Source organism: Pyxicephalus adspersus, chromosome 6 (genome assembly GCF_032062135.1).
Source record: "Pyxicephalus adspersus chromosome 6, UCB_Pads_2.0, whole genome shotgun sequence".
Taxonomy (NCBI): domain Eukaryota; kingdom Metazoa; phylum Chordata; class Amphibia; order Anura; family Pyxicephalidae; genus Pyxicephalus; species Pyxicephalus adspersus.
In genome coordinates this window covers 81,748,853-81,768,153 of record NC_092863.1, presented here as the reverse complement: position 1 = coordinate 81,768,153, position 19,301 = coordinate 81,748,853, and the positions used below count along the sequence as shown (strand labels likewise).

At 36.9% G+C, this 19,301-nt stretch overlaps 1 protein-coding gene across 3 annotated transcripts in view; it reads left to right on the top strand.

Annotated features, from left to right (window-relative positions):
* The window catches only part of CWC27 (CWC27 spliceosome associated cyclophilin), a 237,247-nt gene that overhangs the window by 86,330 nt on the left and 131,616 nt on the right, over positions 1-19,301 (top strand). The window contains exon 14 of one of the 3 annotated variants that reach the window (XR_011921489.1): positions 12,152-12,193. The exons of 1 other annotated variant lie outside the window; for it this stretch is intronic. Coding sequence is in view for 1 of the 2 variants with exons in the window: in XM_072416359.1 (XP_072272460.1) it covers positions 3,910-4,072 (163 nt within the window). In the remaining variant the exon portion in view is untranslated. Of the gene's footprint in view, positions 1-3,909; positions 5,078-12,151; positions 12,194-19,301 lie in introns of those variants that run through there. One more of the 3 variants, XM_072416359.1, reaches the window with a different exon arrangement.

Genomic DNA, 19,301 nt, shown 5'->3' with positions numbered 1-19,301 from the left:
CTCAAAGAATATGGAAAGCAAACAAGAAACAAAAAAAAGTAATGTATTAAGTAGCAGAATGTTTTATGTCAAATACCTAGAGAAGCATTAATCCAGATTGTATGTTGAAGGTCCTGAAATAGTAATTTTCAAGAATATGTTTAAAGAATGATCTAATTGTTTATAGCAGTGTTGCTCAATCTGAACCTTTGGGATAAATTTCAGGAGCTCAAAGTACATTACTGTGGCGGTCAGTGGGAAGAATGCACCTTAAATTGCTGGCCAGTGGAAATGCTGCTATCCTTACAGGTAGCCAGAAAGATTGTTGGTGTCAGATAAACTGAGATGCACAAATCTCTCATTGCTCAAGGAACCACTAGCAATTTCTGGAGGAACTTCAGGGTTCCCCGTAATCCTGGTTGAAAAATGATTTATACAAATGTGATGCCCAACGATCACAGGTAAACATGGGTGATCCAGCAAACCTTGAATTGATTTCTTGCTATAAGTTGACAAATGTTTTCAATCCTGGACCAGATCCACTCCAGATTCTCCTATGAAAGTGCCCCTATCTTCCCCAATCTTGAAGAGCTTTAATAAACCAGGCCCATTGTCTGCATGATGTTTGTAAGTTCCCCCATATTGTGTGTTTTTCTTCCAAGTTAATTAGTTTTACAGTTAAAAAAAAGGATTGATTGAGCCCATACCTGCGATCAAAGTAAATAATAATGGGGTAACACAGGCTTGTTGTATGTGTCACTAACCCCTTTCATAGTGAAAACTTACCTCCTACAATCCCCATCCATTCTAAAACACATATTCAGTAATAAAAAAAGAGTCCTCTGCATAATACCTGTTAAACATCTTCATGTGCTGTTGTTTTTTTCAAACTCGTGCATACTTTTTTATCATTTTTTTTTTAATTACAAATATTGAGAAAACGAGTGTTTTCAAGCATTCATTGAATCCCCAGCGGTGCAGAGGAACATCTGCAAGAGTAATGATGGAGTTCTTGGCTGTCCTCGCAGTGAGGAAGCCTGCAGCTGATCAGCTCTGCCTCATTTGTAGGTGTCACTGCAGTAGGGATTAGTGGAGAAGATTCCAGGCAACGTGACACAGTGACCAAGCCAAAGTAAACCTCCCAGCTAAAACCCAGCTAATTTTTCAGCCTTTGTTTAACCAAAACAAATACCAATTAGGACACATTTCGGTGATAATTGTGTGGCTTTTATAGACATTGTTCTTTTCCAGATCATCTTTAAATTATTCCTCCTGGTTGAAGATTTTGCAACCCCCAATGTTTAAGCAGAAAACCTAATTTTTTTTCTCAGTACACAATGCTTTCCTAATTTTAGATTTTGATATTTTTGATATAGGTATTTTCCAAAATGTTTCCTATGTTTAACTGCAACTAGCATCTGTGCAGAGCTGCAATTTCAGTAGTAACTAAAATGTTACATGTAGTAGAACTTAAAAATAGTCTCTGTTCAATCCAAACATGTGTGTGAGACCTCATGTAACATGTAATATTACCTATGAAATCGGAACTAAACCCAGTGTATATATTTACCTGTCTCCATTCCTTAGTGAGTGCCGACATTTTTTTCATTCTTCTCCTCATTCTGATCTTTAGCCTTCTTGAATGGCTGGGCCAGGATGATGTATCACCCATACAGGCATGTGGACGTTCATTCAGTCCTGGCACCTGCAGGGCAAGCCTGAATTTGCAACCAATCTTGGCAACCAATAATAAGATGCACATGCATAGCTCAGCAGATTTTGAAGGAAGATGCGGCAATCAGGCAGATAAGAATTCTTATTCCAGAAGGGACATCGCCCTTTTTGCAATCAAACCCTGTCTGATCTCAAATTTTTAAAGTGGATTTTTAAACTTTAGTTCCACTTTAGAGATTATTTAACCCCTCTAGCGTTCTAATTCTCTCGGTATTTCCATGCAAAAAGCGTAACTTTTTTTGCACGGAAGTTTATTTTACATTGTAGGCTATAATTTTTAGGCATAATTCACCAAAATATGTCCAATATTTAATAAACCTAATAATAAACTTTAAATAAAAAACACAAAATTCTGTTAAAAAAAACAAAACAGTCATGTGTCCAATATAACTATATAGTAGGATGTATAATATAATATATATATTATATCAAGATATCTTTGTATTGGACTCAATACAGCTATTTTGTATTGAATCCAATACAAAATTATTTGAATTTCCCACCAATCCACAGACGCATGCACCAACATCACCGGGAAACCCCGGAGATCATCTCTGCAGTTCGCGGCTGAAGAGCAAAGAGGAAGGACGTGTCCCCAGGACCTGCGTGGGCCAGCAGGACAACGGGGGATGCCAATGGAGCAAGGTAAGTAGGTTTTTTTTTTAAGTTTAAAGCGACCCCGAGTGTGACTCAGGATTACCACTTTTTGCATGGAAAATCCACCCTGAGCCAGGATTACTGCTAGGGGGGGGGTTAAAAAAAAAAAAAAAACCTCATTCACCTTTATATTCGCAGATCCATCGATCTCTCTGGTTTCCTGTGTCATTCTGGAATCCCCATTTGTCCAGACGCAGCGGGACGCCGCGATCTTATACCCTATTCTTTTGCCTTATGCCTACGTCCCCCGATCTCACGCTGGTTTAGTGTGAGATCGGGGGACGTAGGCATAAGGCAAAAGAATAGGGTGTAAGATGGCATTACCCCCTCCCCGTTGAAGAAAAAGCTCCTTCTGCGCATGCCCGATATCAGAGCAGCCAGAACCTTCCCGGGATGCATGACATGTGTCCCAGGAGGCCCTGCCTTCCCATTTTGTCTTCTGTGACAATAAATGCAGAAGGGAAAGGGGCTTTATCCCCTTTTTTTTTTTTAAAAAGCTTTTACCCCCCCCCCCTTCTAAAAAAAAAAAAAACAGTTTTTACCTTATGTAAAAGGGTTCTCTACCCTTTTATTTAAGGTAAATTAGCTTAGGTCTGCTTTAACCCCAGAACAAAAATATAATGTAATATTCTGCAGTTTACTAATCCTTATATTTGTTTTTTATTCTCCCGGTACAAACCCCTGCAAAAATAAGCCTGGTGATGTCACAAGGAGTGATACAAGGTGTCTCCTGATACAGAAACAAAGTAAAGAAATTTAACAATTGTAGAACATACTGTAAAGGGTTAGAAAGAGCTTTATTGGGTACATTTAGGCCTATACAAATACTGCATTTATATACTGTACTGTATATACCAGTAAAAATCTCTGGTCTGATAACAGGAAAAGATACTCTGACCAAGAGCATTTTACCATCATGTCCATAATGTAAGCAAGCATTTTCATATCCTAATTGCTTTGGAGATAATGGCAAGTGCCACTCTTCCTTTAGGCAAACCTTTGGTTATAAAGCTTTATAAAGTCTCATTGACAAGTCTTGTAAATTTCAGTAGAAAATCCTTATTATTTAAATGCTAGTATGTTCAGTGTATTTATAGTTTAAATAATTGTATTGTATTTTCTTAGACTGTCTCTGTGTGCTCTTTTTTTGGTTTGCAAAATGAAATTCCATTTACCTTGTTTGCCTTTCAATAGCTCCTATGGGAAAACACAAAACATTTCACTGTTTAATAGATTCCGTTAACCCAGCAGATTTATGAAGGTGCCAAAGTTCAGTATACTATGTACTTGGGCCAAATCTACCTATGTAAACTTTAGTTTCCCCATAGGTGTTTAGGATTATCTAGCACATTTTATTTTCCAATCCTAGATCCACTAACAGGACACAGATAACCACCCCGTCATCTTAATTTACAGCATCCTGTATCCGCTATCATACACTGTGCTTTATCATTTTTATATGATTGTTAGCCTAATGATAATGGAATCTGTTCCATGCACTTTCCATATGTTTATATATATATCAATGTCTTCTATCAGGATGTCTCATGTACTTCAGTTTGATGAGAAGAGTCGGAAGGTAAAAGATGCCAACATGCAAGATGAGGACACGTTTGAGATATATGATCCAAGGAACCCAGTCAATAAAAGAAGACGAGAGGAAAGCAAAAAGCTGATGAGGCAGAAGAAGGAAAGAAGATGAATGACGGAATTCAAATAATAGCCACCGTGTAATAACGTATTTTTTAGCTTTCATTATGTTTTCGTGAGGTGGAAAGGGGTATAATGGAAAAATTCATTTTTTAGCTTTTACGGTAAGAAATGTAGGACTAAAATTGTTCACAATGTATTTCATCAATCTTATTTTACAGATATCAAAAGGAATAGTACAAAAAATGTCAATAAAGGTAGAATCACACAGGAAAATCCCATAAATTTTATACTGGTCAGCCAAAACATTAAAATCACCAGCCTAAGATTGCGTAGGTCCCCCTTGTGTCACCAAAACAGCTTTGACATGTCAAGGCATGGTCTCCACAAGAGCTCTAAAGATATCCTGTGGAAGATAGCAACAAATCCTTTAGGTCACAGTGACCGTTTTATTACATCTTATTGGAAGATTGGATTGAAAACAAAAGAATGGCAGTTGCATTAAAAATGATGAGACATTTGAGGAAATTTCATTCTTATTCACCATGAGGTTTTTATACAACACAAATGTCCTAAATGAAAATTGATTACATGGCTGAACTAATTTATTTACTGAATCAACCTAACCAAAATCGTCAGTTGGTTGACATAGCATCATCATTTTACCACTCATTTCTGTTATAATTATAAAGTGATGCTATTTTTTACATTACATATGTACTTGAAAAGTAATGCTGTTTTGTTGAGAGTTCCTAATTATTTAATACAAAATATCTGTAATTCTCCACATCAATCAGATTTACATTTAGATTCTACAAATGTCATTTATCAGTAACGTTTTGAAACATATCACTCATTTCATGCAAGGAGCTATTCTGTATTCATAGTATGAAAAAGAAAAGGAATTCCATTTTACCAGCACATGGATTTACAACCCATGCCTGGACAAGTATAAATGTGTTGTAGAACTTTCTTCTTTTTCTTCTTGTCAGTGATGTACAGTACAAAATGCAACTCAATGTTTATGGTGTAAAATAAAAATTGAATTTTAGATCCACTGGCTTTTAAGTCTTTTGCTGAAGGTGTGTACCCATATCTGTCCGCTAGGAGATCTTGCCCAGAAAAATACACATCCCGATGTAATAACACGCCCCAATTATGCCTTTTTTTGTGGAGGGGACAAGAATTCCTTGTCCAGGCATGTAGGATTTAGAAAGGATTGTTGGGGGTGACCAATTTTATAATAGAGGACAAAAATAATATGTGTATGGGTAGCTTCTAAAAATGTGGATTTTAGTGGATATCTAAAAGGTGAAAAAATGTTTGATATGTTTGCATAATAAGTACATGCCCAACTTTTAGCTTATAGGTAAGGCCATTTGTAATGTAATGGTGACTGACATCTGCTCCATTTTTATTTATCATTAGGATATAAAAATGCAGTTTATTAATTGACCTTCAGCACTGTGTAATTTTTCAGCAGCCCTGACATGCAAAGGTTTTTGAAGGTATCTTGTTCTGATGTACTAGTATATATTAACACATCAAAGCATGGCATGTAAATACCTAACCTACTTCAAAGCGACCTAAAGTGGAGACCTTTCTGTTGGTGCCCCAAGTGTTGCTTGAACCAGATCTTGTGCTGCATAATTAACAACCTGATAAATATTGCTACTCAGCTTATTCATTCTGACTTCTCACAACCTAATAATCCTTTGATCTTGTTTTCCTATGCAGGAGTCCCCTCTGTGTCTGTAATTACTTAATTCCTTCACTGTGTTAGCGTTCTTCACCTCCGCTGCAGGGCTTTCCCAAGCATGTAAACTTTCACAAATTGAACAAGAACTTTCTCTTACCACATACTGTGCACAGGAATTTCCCACACACTGTTCATCATAAATAATATACTGGTCACTTGCACTGAAAAATGCCGCACTTAAATCGAACAATGGCTGGGACTTACTAATGTCCAAACAGTCACAAATGTGCATGAGTGGTGTTTCCTTCCAAAGTTTGGTTGTGGAGTCTCTGTTTAATATCCCTTGAAGGGACCATAATAGTTTTGCAAACGATTCTGCTGTGTAACTTCCTATGAATGGAATATAACAATGCTATCAGCAAAGGTGTGGCGTATAATTTATTCATCTGCCCGCCAGATTTATGGGTTTACTTTTTAGTGGCTGTGTGGCCACCCTTCCTTGGCATATTTACAGTAAAGATAAGAACAGAAAATGCTTTGTGAGAACATGTTTAAATGGTGCTGTAATAACTATATTTAATGTGTGTTTCATGCCTGTATGTGTTTTGTTTTTTTTTTGTTTTTTTGAAAACAAGCTTTCATATTTCATAAATTCATTCCTGGCACTTACAATAAACACATGTACAGAAAACAGGGTTTGTAAGGGCAGTCAATAGGTAAAAATCCCCTTTCATTCCCATGATTAAAGTTGTCTATTTAAAGCGGATTTGACCTCTCATAAAAACATTGCTTCCACTTTGTGAAGAAAAGTTACCGTATTTTGTAGCTGTATATAGACCCTACGATGCCACTAATACTGCCAGTCCACCACCTATAGCCTATAGGACTGCTGTCTTGGATGTACAAAATGCATAAGAAAAAAGGTCTCACTCAATGAGAGTCGACGTTGCTACTCTCACAAAAAAAAAATTGTTAGCAGCAGATACTAGCAAGGAACAGACAATAATACTGGCAGGTTAGTGTTTTATATAGTTATGGCAGCTGGAAGAGAATTTATGGAAGACATTAAATAGCTGTATTTTTTTTGCACCCCTTAGTTATATTGTAAATATTTCAGAAGAGATGCACAAAGGAATCTAACAGCAAGTGGTCAAGTCCTATAGTGAATCCTATGATAAAGGCAATTGCTAGGGCCAGTGTTTAGCCCAGAAATGTTTGTAAGCCTGGTGGGAAGTAATTTGTAGGCGAGAGGCAGCCGTGGCATTGTGACCTAACTTTTCAATAACCACCCAAAAACAGCCGGGTGGTTACCAAAAAGTGCCAGGTGGTGCACCCAGCTAAAAGGGGCTGGGAAGAACACTGGCTAAGGCAGCTAAGTGGCAGTGGAAACTCCAAATCCAGATTTCACAGAATATCATCTGCTTGGTCTATCTCTATTTACTGGTCAGGAAAAGTGCAGAACCTGGAGTGGTTCTAACTGCAGACATTCATTGGTGAGCCAATTGTTCCAGTACATAGCAGTGGAACACTTCCTGGACCTGCAGACACCAAGACTTGTTGAAAACCTTGGACAGTGCTGTGAAATCCATGATATTTGGGAGGTATATATACATGACCTTTGCATTCCTTGATACAGTACTGAATTTGTAAAATCTTCTCATACAATTTTTTTTTCCACCACCAGGCCTTCTTCATCCATTCTAGCAAGGCCTGCTCTCAATGCTTGTGGTGCCTTCAACCACTGAAGCGTACTTAATTCTGTAATAAGAAAGACATTTTCACAAGTTTTCTCATTTCATATTGTACAAAAATAATCTGTCTAGATGTTTTAAACAGGAACACGGAGCCTACTACCCTTATCTGAACAGCTCTACCAGATTGTTTAGATGGCTTTAAAAGTGTGAGATATATAAAACATTGTTTTACACTAGTAAAAGCCTCTATTAGGCCATTATGTCTAAATACACTCTACAATCTTTGAGATAAGGAATCACAAAGCAAAGGTGTGAAAAAAGGAGCTGTACAAGGCTGTCATCATTCTGGGCTTTAAATGAATGACTTCTATAAAGAAGGGTGTGGAAAAGTTAAGTGTTACATTCCTAAATACTGTCATTCACTTAGACAATATGTGTCAAAGGCTTTTACTATCTTGGCATTTCTCCACTATCTGTTCAGTAAAAGTGGTTTCTGTTAATTAAATGGCTTTAAATTGCCTTTTCGCCATGTGTGTAGTCTGTCCACAAACTGTTTGGCCAAGAGTGTTTCAGGCCTGTTTTTATGGCTCTCATTTATTGCTGGTCCATAAAAAGAAACCAGGATCAATAAAGCAAAATCAATCTTTTACATTAGAAAAACTCTATGGTTTCAGTACAAATTTCAAGCTAATACTTAAAGACCATACCTTTTAAAATATAAAGACTGTGGGAGGAACTGGACAACCCATGCTTCAGATAACCTTTGTTCTGTCCTGACTCGACACAGGAAAGGTCAACAAAAGAACAAATGTATATATTTTATGAGTAGGCCTGCACAATCATAATAACAGGAAAATGCATATTCAGATACTTGAAAAAGTTTAGCTATGACTAGTTCACTTTAATATTATGCATCAGTGTAAAAGAAGTTGGTTAGATCTTACAAAAACATCACTTTTCGAAAGTAGAAAAACATCAGTTCTCTAATGATCATTTGGTGTAGCAGTGCAAGAACCACATTTTTATTTTATTTTTAACATTGCGGTCAGACAATTTGTGTTTTTCTCATTAGTGCTCAATGTTTAAACAGCTATCGGTACTTTAGATACAGATACAGTCAATCACTAGGTTCACATCCTAATACAATGCTGTGCAATCACTGAAAGGATATGGATGTGTTTTAGGGAATGCTTATATTAACAGTAATAAAAAAGTGGGGTTTAGCACTCTTAGACTGCATTGGTGACTGCTAGGTTTTTTTTTTAGCCATTTGCAAATGCTTGTGTAAATATTTGCAAAATAATGTGTATTTTCACACTTCCAGTGCTCCAGAAATGCAAAAAGCAGAAAAAGTAGTTCCAACACAAGTCTATGTAGGCAGTTTGAGTGACAAACCATGTAGCATCTGAAAAACAGCACAGCAAATCTACCACAAGCAAATGCCTAAAAAATAAAAAGGAATTTGAATTCCAATGTTAACCTTTTTAGGAGGTGGCTAAATGTGATTTACCTGCATGGTACCAAAACCTTTAGCATGAACGTGTTCCTTTAAATAATTTGAATAGCCTAAATAAATGAATGCAGCTATTAATTCTATGGTAAGCTGCAAAATATAAAATACTCAATTTCCCTGTTGGTGGAACTGGATGGACTTTTTCATCTTTTGTAACTGTATATTTCCTTGTGTTTGAATACAAATTCAAAATGTCGGGTGTATTTTATTCAAACTTGTGGTTGTCAACCTCTTTACGTTGACATTTATATCAGGTTTTAGTATGTAAGAGAGAAGTCTATCGATGTGTTTGGGAATAGTACACTGGCATCACAAGAGGAGTTCTCTGAAACACCGGTGCCTGTAACTTAAAAATTAAAAAATAATTTACATTGAATGATGTTGACTGGACTGTGTTTTTTGGATGTCTTTACACTCCATGAAATTATGTCACCTAATCAGATTACGGGAGTTGGTACAGTATACACATCGTTCTGTTTCCCTTTTATCTATCATGCCACCCTAATTTTTACATTAATAGGAGGAACCAGACATGATTTTTTTTTATTTTCTGAACACACATACTAACATATGTTTAATAGTTAGTTCAGTGATGCTTGCTTTGAATTTTGAATCCTATTGTAATAAAAAGGCACTCCAAAGGTTTTCTTCAACATGCCAAAAACCTTCAGTTAGGTTATTGGCTTCCCCAAGAATTGGCCTCTGGACTTTGTTGATTAAATTTTGTGAGCCCTTTTGGAGAACAGTTAAGTGACATGACTATAAACCATGCAAAGACCTGCATGATATGTCAGCATTATGTAAATGCAAGGTTATATTAAAATTATTATTATAATCATTAACAATATGATGGTGCATGTAGTTTGTTACCACTTGCCATTTATTGGTCCTTGTTTTATAGAAGAGATTATTTGGCCACCTGTTGAGGTTTGCGGTGATTAGGTTTGTTTTCTTTTAGTCATCCAGGAAAAAAACTTCACACTGTCTACAACCCGTCATGTGAATATAAGCCCAGGACGTGTCAGTAGTAGTATAGATAACCTATAATGACATGTCATGACAACAAGTCTACAAACACATGCTGTCTTTTCTCTATCATGCCTGCATAGCTTCACAGAGTGCCCTGAAATGTTACCTGCCTGCATTCAAAGTGCTAAATATGGAAGGCCTAAAGAGTAATTAAGGGCAATCATATCACTTAATATACTATCCAAGAAACACAGACACTACTAGAGCTGGATGGTCCTTTTATTTGCGTATTAACAATATTGTTCTATAAAGTACATATTACTGGCAGATCCATTCTAGGTGAGACTAGCCTATTGCCATGTTACATTTAGGTGCCAAACTGTGAATGTGGAGAAAGAAGACGGAAGAAAACTTTTTTTTCATAGCCTCAAATGTTTAACAACTACAGGGATTTAAATTGTAGGTTAGCCAGGCCATATGCACTGGTTGCTTATCTAAATGAAAAAATTGTCAGACCTATTACTATTTACTGCAAAATGGCAGAGATATATCCTTATAATTTAGAAACTGGAGACTTTATATAAATAGGAGACACGTGAGTATTGTTTATTGGAATCAGAACAGAAGCAGCAGAAAATAAAGCCATACTGTATTTGTAATTAAAATCAGGAATTTAAATCCCCCTAGGGCAATGGGACTTTGTATTGCTTTAAGAAGATTGACATTATGGATGGAAGTTGATAGTTGGGAGATTAAAGAGGACCTGTACTGTGGAGGCTGTACCATAAAGAGGGCAAATGACTAGTCACCAATATTGCCTATAGTCTTGGTTTTATTTTGGCACTGTGAAGGACCATCTATAGCTTTTGTGAAATATCAGAAACAAAGGAATGTCAACATAAACAGCAAAAATATATAATTGTTAACTATCGTACAACATCTAATATTAAGGAAAAAACAATTTGGGCAGAACTTTCTGCTTCCATGGTTTCACCAGAAATTGCACCTTCCTTTTTATTCCTCTGAGTCTTTACATGCCTCAATCATGCCCCATATCTTATATCAACCTCCCCAACTCATTAACACTAATCCCCCCACACCATACCACTTTCCAGCCAACTCCATTAAATCCACTTGAAAGCATGGTGTCAATTACTGACTTCTGTTGTGTTTGGAGGTGGCCATTTTGGTAGAAGATTTTAACATGAGCTTGGATGTTAGCACTTTGCAGCACTAGGTCCCAGGTTAGAATCCCGGCCATTACACTATCTGCATGGAGTTAGCAGGTTCTCCCCTTGTTTGCATGGATTTTCTCCAAGTGCTCTGGTTTACTCCCACATCCCAAAACTCTGGTGAACTCTGTGATGCCATCACCAAATTTTCAGAAACTAGTAGTCAGAGGCAGCACTGCCTTAAATCTTTTTGTTTTCTCTTTTTGTACAAATGTAAAATAAAAGGTGCATTCTAAGCATATGGGTTAGACACAGTTACCAATTCCAGATGTTCCATTTACCATTGCAAATCTTCACTTTTTAATAGCAGTTGTGATTAAGTTTGCATCTGGTTGAATGATTGGGGTCCAAAATAGATATTTTGGCAAATGGAGGAAAATCACATATAACAGGGAACACAAACCTTGCAGCTGAATTTCAATAGAAGTCCACCCCATTTGATTTCTGATCCTGGCTACCACTTGCTAGTAAAATAGGTCATCAGAGTTTTTAAGAAAATAAAAATATTGGAAAGTCTTTTTTTTTTTTTTTTTTTACTTAAGCGAAGACATACAGTAGTACCTACGACAAAGGGGAGTGTAGTAAGACTGCAGATTATGTTTACGCTTCGAAGGAAACTTTGTGTTTTTGGACCTGCTAAACCAGAAAAAGGGTGATAGAGACCATCCTGTGGCATACCTAAATTTCCCATCATGATTTGCTAATTTTTGTCTTGTCAGTTTAGCTTATCTGATAATGAAAATAAATGGAATAAATAATGAATGTTTCTTACTTGACTGTAGTAAACTTGAGTATGATTAGTGTCTATGGTTTCCTGCATTTGCTCTTTGAGTCATTGCATTTTGCCACTTTTTATTTTTCCTAAATGAACTCAAATTCAATAATCAGTTATGTAATTCTGAAATCATTTGAACAAAATGTAAAATAAACCCTAAATATTTAACTTCCTACTGGTGATAAATGAACAACCTATAGCAGTTTACTAAGTATACCATAACTTTATTACTGTGATTTATTTTTCCAGGCTTGGCTGAAACTGATCCCCAAAGCTTTCTTCCACCGCCAGGTATATAAACAGTATACATTGACATATTTATTATCTACTCGTGAATATGTTGGTATGGTTGGGATTTACTTAAGGGTCATCTGCTATATTTCTTTGTGGAGAAATGAACTCATTCTTCATTATATATGACCAAGATGTAAAAGGCTGATTGAAAACGGCCAACAGTGCTACCTTGCAAAAGTAGGTCATCATTTTACCACGTCTAGTGCTTGGTTGTGCCTTGGTCGAGCACACAGATTGAAGCACTTAAAGGGTCCTCATGAGATTATGATTAGTAGTGTCTGGGGTTTTAACATAAATCGGATATAGGTTGTAAAATTATTTAGTCATAAATGTGGCATATATTGCACAAAAGTCTCATTAACCTTCGTCTCTTGTATTAAATCCATGAGTTCCCATGACCTAGGTCACATTTCAGTAAGTGTAGAGTATCATAGAGGCTTCCAAGGTACATAGAGCCAAAGGAAGCATGGTTATTGCTTCTGTATTTTCTCCACTAAACTTAAAATAAATCATTGATCCAATCAGTAATTAATATTACACATGGTAAAATTGAGTTTTAGCTTTGGTCTACTTAAAGTGTACATGTTCTTTGCCCATACAGCACAAAGTTAAAGGTTCACTTAGCTTCTTCTGAGCAGCCTATACACTTAATTATTTCTTGTTCCTATGTTGATAATTTGGCCACCGCAAGTAAAGTAATATGCCTCTCACTTACGGCTAGGTGTTACCATGTCACTCACTCCACTTTTACCATGTGACTTCACAAGGTACCCTCTGATTGGGCCAGGGATGACACATGAGGCAGTGGATTTGCATGTGTGCTGGTTATCTTTGGTTCGACATTTGCACTGGTATAAATAGAGCAGTCAGGAAGGAGTCAAACATCTGACTCATTCAGCTCTATGTACATTTCAGGGGGAGTTCTATAAACAGAAGGGGGTCTATTTATAAAACAGTGAATCTGACATTCACTGGAATACTCCCTGGTGGAGAACCTGCCTGGTCCATGATTCTCTTTCAGGGAATGTTTGATATAATGTCAGATTCACTGCCTTATATATAGACCATTAGGTGTGTTTAGTTAACAAAGTGGCTTTATTTAAGAAAGAACAGACAAGGTAAACGTGCAGCAAAAGTACCTTGCTGTCTGGAAAATAAAAAAAAAATAATAATTGCAACTTTACAATATGTTATAAATATTTTTCAGTCTTTCCTCGCCATCATAAATAAAGATAATATGAACAAAAACATTATAGATTAACTTACAACCCTTAATATATGATACATTATCAATGCTTACCAGAAATGTGAATGTCTAATATTGGCTATAAACTCAAATAAAAAACTTATATACATTGATTAGGATATTATCTTCTACATTCTGTACATATGGCAGTCCAATATACATTTAGAAAAAAAATCAATCTCTGAATAGCTGCCTAAAATCTAAATTGCATCATGAAAAATACAAGCAATAAAAAAAGAAAAAAAACTCCATCATAAATAAAGTTTGGGCCAGATTCATCTATTTTGTCTCTTCAAGGGGAGACACCTGGCAATGTTTTGCTAATGTTTACACAGAGTCTGTACATAGAGTAATCTTACTAGCAGACATTGCAATTGGGACACAAATCAAATGCTAGGAGAAACAAAATTATATCATCCTGGGCATACTTTATTATCGTTTTTCACTTTTTATGTTTTCTTGTTCATATGCACAAATCATGCTTTATTGCTTTTTATGCTACTCTTATGCTTTCTCTCTTAAGTATATAAACATTTGGTAGGATGGCTTTTTTTTGGGAGTGATTAGTATCCGTAGCACCTACTTAGATCCACAACTAATTTAAACCGATCAGTCATTCTTTGTTTAATGGAGATGACAAGTATTTGGCAAAGTCAGGCTTCTTGGAAATACACACTAGGTAATATTAACTATTATACATGATTTGGGTAGAAAAAGAAAGCTTGCAAAAGCCAACACACTCTCTTGATTTGCAATCGTGCACAGATTGCCAGCTGGCTGAAGATGTGCACTGGGTCCTATCACATAAGAGACCTCTCAGGAACATCATTCTAATGAAATCCAGACGCGGACAAGCAGCTAAGTCCACTAAAGGCTTTAACTGTGTAGAGTATGTGACTTGCCTAAATCATAGGCAGTTCTTATGCCACCCACCATGATAGGATTAGGATTTTTTTTTTCTTGTTTTACATGGTCATTAGGTCATAACTAGCTGCTCCTGGGTTTTAGTGTAGGTCTCATAGGGCCACTGTCCATCTTTTTTAAAAGATATTGTAATGCAGAAAAACACCTGCTCTGATTGGAATGGTCATTTCTTGATTTATAAGCTGCATAGTAATTCTCGGACAGTGACTCAGAGCGTAGATTTATCTTTACTGCTCCAGTGTTATTATGTGAAACGGGAGTCGATGATAAATATATTTCCATCAATACCTCCTCAGAAATTGGGTTCTCTTTACGAGCCTGGATATTGATACACTTGATTTGTTTTGGAATTGAGTTTTCAATTTCGTATATATCCAAAAACAGAACATACAAACATAGGAAACAATACTTTAACAACGGTTGTAACAATAGGAAGGAGAAAAGGCAACACTTGTAATATATCCTAAGTAATCAAATACATATATATACATATAGTTTACAATACATGGCATGATACGGTACAGAAACAACTGGGCGATACAATGGTGAAGTTACATGGTAGAAAACAATATCAAGGCAATTCTCATTAATTATAGCAGAAACCATACCCTCAGGAACATAGATACCTCTTTACTCTGGGGAGTCGATAAATATTTTGCAATAGAACCAAGTAGTTTCAAACCTCTCATTCCCGTCATGGGGGCTCACTGTCAAGTCCTCCATAAGCATGATCTCACTGACAATGCAATACAAAACCACTGAGCAATGGCCAGGCAGGTGGGTGACCTCCAAATGAATAGGATACACAGTTTGGCTGCATTTAGAAGATGCCTGACCACTGAGGTTTTGTGAAATTTGAGTGATAGAGAGCTGTGTTGCAGCAGAAAGAATGCAGGGTCATCTGGGACCGTGTGGTCCGTAAACTTTTGAACAATCTCTTGCACCTTATTCTTGAATTCACGTAGTGTTGGGCAGGACCAAAATATGTGGAGCATGGAGCCCACCCCCTCAGCATACCGCTAGCAGCAGGGCGGTGACGGTGACTGTGGGATAGATTTGATGGAAGTGAGAAGGTGTACCATTCCATCTGGTGAGTATTTTATAATAAAGTTCTTGGAACCTACTGCAAACTGATGAGTGGTAGGATAACCTAATTGTCCTTTGCCTTTGAGGGTTGTCCAGAACAACGCCTAGTTCCTCCTCCCTGTGCGAGAGGTAAGCAGGAAAGAAATGCCCAGATGGGAAATTGAGTTGTTTTTTAGGTTCTTAGACTCACTTTGCTGAGATGGTTCAGAAAAAATATTCTAAGGCTATTTTTCTACATAGTGCCCTAGAAAATCCACAGAGCTTCAAATGATTTTTAAAAAAATAAAATAACTCTCAGCAGGGGTGAAATAAGAGGCTCCAATTACATATATGCCTATCCAAAAATTCAAACTTGACAGCACAAGTTGTTTTACTGAAGCAGCATGTTGAAGCAGCCCAGACATCATAATTATTAATGGCACCTGCTCACATGTGGCTCAGAGTATTATTTTGAAAAAACAGCATGCATTGGATCATCTTTTCATGAAATTTATTCATTAAACTTTGCTTATGTTTCTCGAGCAGTCTGTAATATGTTTTAAAAATAGTTTAGCCCCTTTCTTGGTATTCCTCACATTTGCTTCAGACACGAAATTGTATGTTTTTTCTGATTGGTTTTTGCTCAGTTGCGTGTAATAGACCTTGGAAAGCCATATTTACCCATCTTTAACGTTGCCATGTGTTTTTTTTTTCTTGAGTAGAGGCTGACCTTAAACACTCAGTCTACTACTAAATCTTCATGAATGTATTTGAATGAATGTATTGAATGTTTGGCTCCTAGTTGGAGTACCCAGAAAACTTCTATGAAAATCTAAAATAAAGAACATAGCAGGAAAGCTGAAAAAGGAATGACTTTTGGTGAGACAATATGAGAACCTATAAGACAGACAAAGAATTTGAAACCGAAGATCTTTGAAAAAAAGGCCATAAAGTAGATGTCGTGGGTGCCAATAAGAAGTCCCTATTCTAACCTGGCTATGCTTCCTAGAAAGAATGTCCTGATCAAAAGAGAATTTGAAGTTTTTGCCAGGCAAAACAGTCCATGTACATGATTTTTACCAGTCTATGCAGCTATTTACCTGGAGTTCAGCTTTAGGTCACATTATTATTAACTAATATTTATATAGCGCTGACATATTATGCAGCACTTCACAAAGTCTATAGTCATTGTGCCAGATGTCCCTACCATAGACATTAGTTTTTACCACAATCTAAGGTCAATTTGGGGGAAGCCAATTAACCTAACTGCATGTTTTTGGAATGCGGAGGAAACCCACACAAAGACAGGAAGAACATGCAAACTCCATGCGGGTAGTGCCCCGGCCAAGATTCAAACCTGGGACCTAGTGTAATGGTATCAACCATTGGCGACATCCTTCCCCTTAGTCCGGGTGGCCCTGTAGAGTTACTCCAGCGACTCCCCAAGCTGAATTGTGATTCCCCGTAGTTGGGCAGCTCTTACAAGAGCTAGTAGTAATATAGCGGTTCCCTACAACAAGAGACATGTCTGGGAGTTGAGGGTAAAAAAGAAGAAAGAAGAACACTTTATTGATGCCACACTTGGTATTATATACAAATCCCCATGCAAGGGGACCTCCCCTCTGGACCTGATGGAGAACTAGGCGATAGACACACCGACCAATGGAAATAACCACAAAATCCGGGACACTCCCACCCAATGTCTCCCCTCTGTCTGGGAGATAATTAGGTCAGACACCGGACGTAACCCACTCATCTCCAGACAGTAAAACCACATTGTTTATAAAGTCTCCCGTACCGAACACACAATGTCTCTCCTCTGTCTGGGAGATAGTTAGGTCTGACACCGTATGTAACCCAATCATCTCAACAGACAACCAGAGGGCCTTTGTTACACCTAGCACTGCAAAGACCTCTCTCTCTAACTTCTGAGCCACCATGCAAATTCATGTTAATATAACAATTCCAGGAAAACAAATTTATACAAATAGAAGAAGCAAATGGTTACTGAATGAAATGCAACAATTGAAGCGAAAGGTGACTGCAAACTTAGAGAGCTTCCCTGATACTGTTCAGAGGAAGTCAAAAGTTGCTACCACACACCATCCACTGATTTTGTATGAAGGGACTCGTTTTATTCAATTACCATTGGCAACACCTCTCCTAAAATATTTTAGGGTTGGCAAAACACATTCTTGGTTTAGGGTAGGGCTGCAAATAAAGCCTAGAGACATCAAGTACTCAGTGGATGTGTACTCTACTTTTTCCCTCTTCTGGAATTGTCCTGTCTTATATATTGAGCACAGCAGATGTGTTTTTCTTTTTGCTCAAGTTAGCAGTATAAAAAATAACACAGGTCATTGTTTGCCTTAAAAGTCCGTATTGGTTGTTGTTTGGTTTGTTGGTGTATTAACCTGGGATGTGGCAGTAAGACACATACTGCTGGATATTCAGTCTTTTGCTACAGTCATTTAAGACAGCTAGTTAATCACAATGATCCGTGTTTTTTATACTGTTAACTTTGTTGATCTAGGTATCTGGTTGTGCTTTTTTTAAACCAACTCCAAAGAACCATGAGGAGGCTGTTCAAACAAGATTGAATATGTAATTGTTACAAATCTCAATCTCCCGAGGAAGCAGCTTTTGTCTGTGAAACGCGTAGAAAGAAAGCTTCAGATTTGTATTAGACTACCTAGGAGCTTTTTATTGATTGTTTGCATTTTTAGACTTATTATAATTATTATAATTATGATTATAATATTTAAAAGATTATAATAAATTATATCTTTTAAATACATTTGTGATGACTATATCTGCCTTAAAAGTCATATTGAATGTTGTTTGGTTTGTTAGTTGTCCTAAATGTTCTCAACTGGATAGTGACTGGAGAGCATTTGGTATGGTGCTGTCAGTACATGCACACCTTTTGGGATTTTAAGTTTATATTACCACTAAGTCCAGGTAGGTTTTACGATTTATGGGTTTATTTCTCAGTCTTTCCCCAGAGGAGCAGGAACTGTCTCCTTTTAGGTTATTACCTTTTAAACAGATTAGTATGTTGCCAGCTAAAAAGTGTATCTTGACTAATTGCTTATTAGGTGACCTTCTAAATATCTCCCAATTCATACAAATCCTACACAAATATTGATCTTTGGGAGAAAAACACTACTCTTCACCCTCAGACATATGGATGCCTTTTTTTGAAAAATACATTGTTCCCTAAACAAAATTTAAATCATTGAAGTTTTTTTAAAAAAAAACCTGGTATGACACCTAGACTCTGTTGTTGGCTGGAGATCTGGCATGGTACCAATGGATTGGCGTAAGACCAATGTGGTTCCTATCCTCAAAAAGGGAGCAAAGTCATTACTAAGTAACTAAAGACTGGTAAGGGTAACTTCCATAGTTGGAAAGGTCCTAGAGAGTTTCATAAAGAACCACATAGAGGAGTTTCTGCTGGAAAATTATATTATAAGTGATAGTCAGCATGGCTTCAAGAAAGACCGAAGTTGTCAAACAAATTTACTCTCTTTTTATGAGGAAGTAAGTAAACAGGTAGACAGTGGAATAGCAGTTGATAAAGTGTACTTGGATTTTGGTAAAGCATTTGACACTGTACCCCATAGACTGTAATATGGAAGTTAGGGTCAATAGGTTTAGAAAAGTCAATCTGTAAATGGATAGAGAACTGGCTTAAAGGCTGCATCCAGAGAGTAGTTCCAAAAGACTGCTTTAGGAAAAAGCTGGATGCTATCTGGAAGCACAGAAAATAACTGGGTATTAAAGCTTTAAAGTAAAGATAACAGTGACCGTTGATCCAGGGAACATCCGATTGCCTCATGGATCAACTATGTACACAGAGTTTTTTTT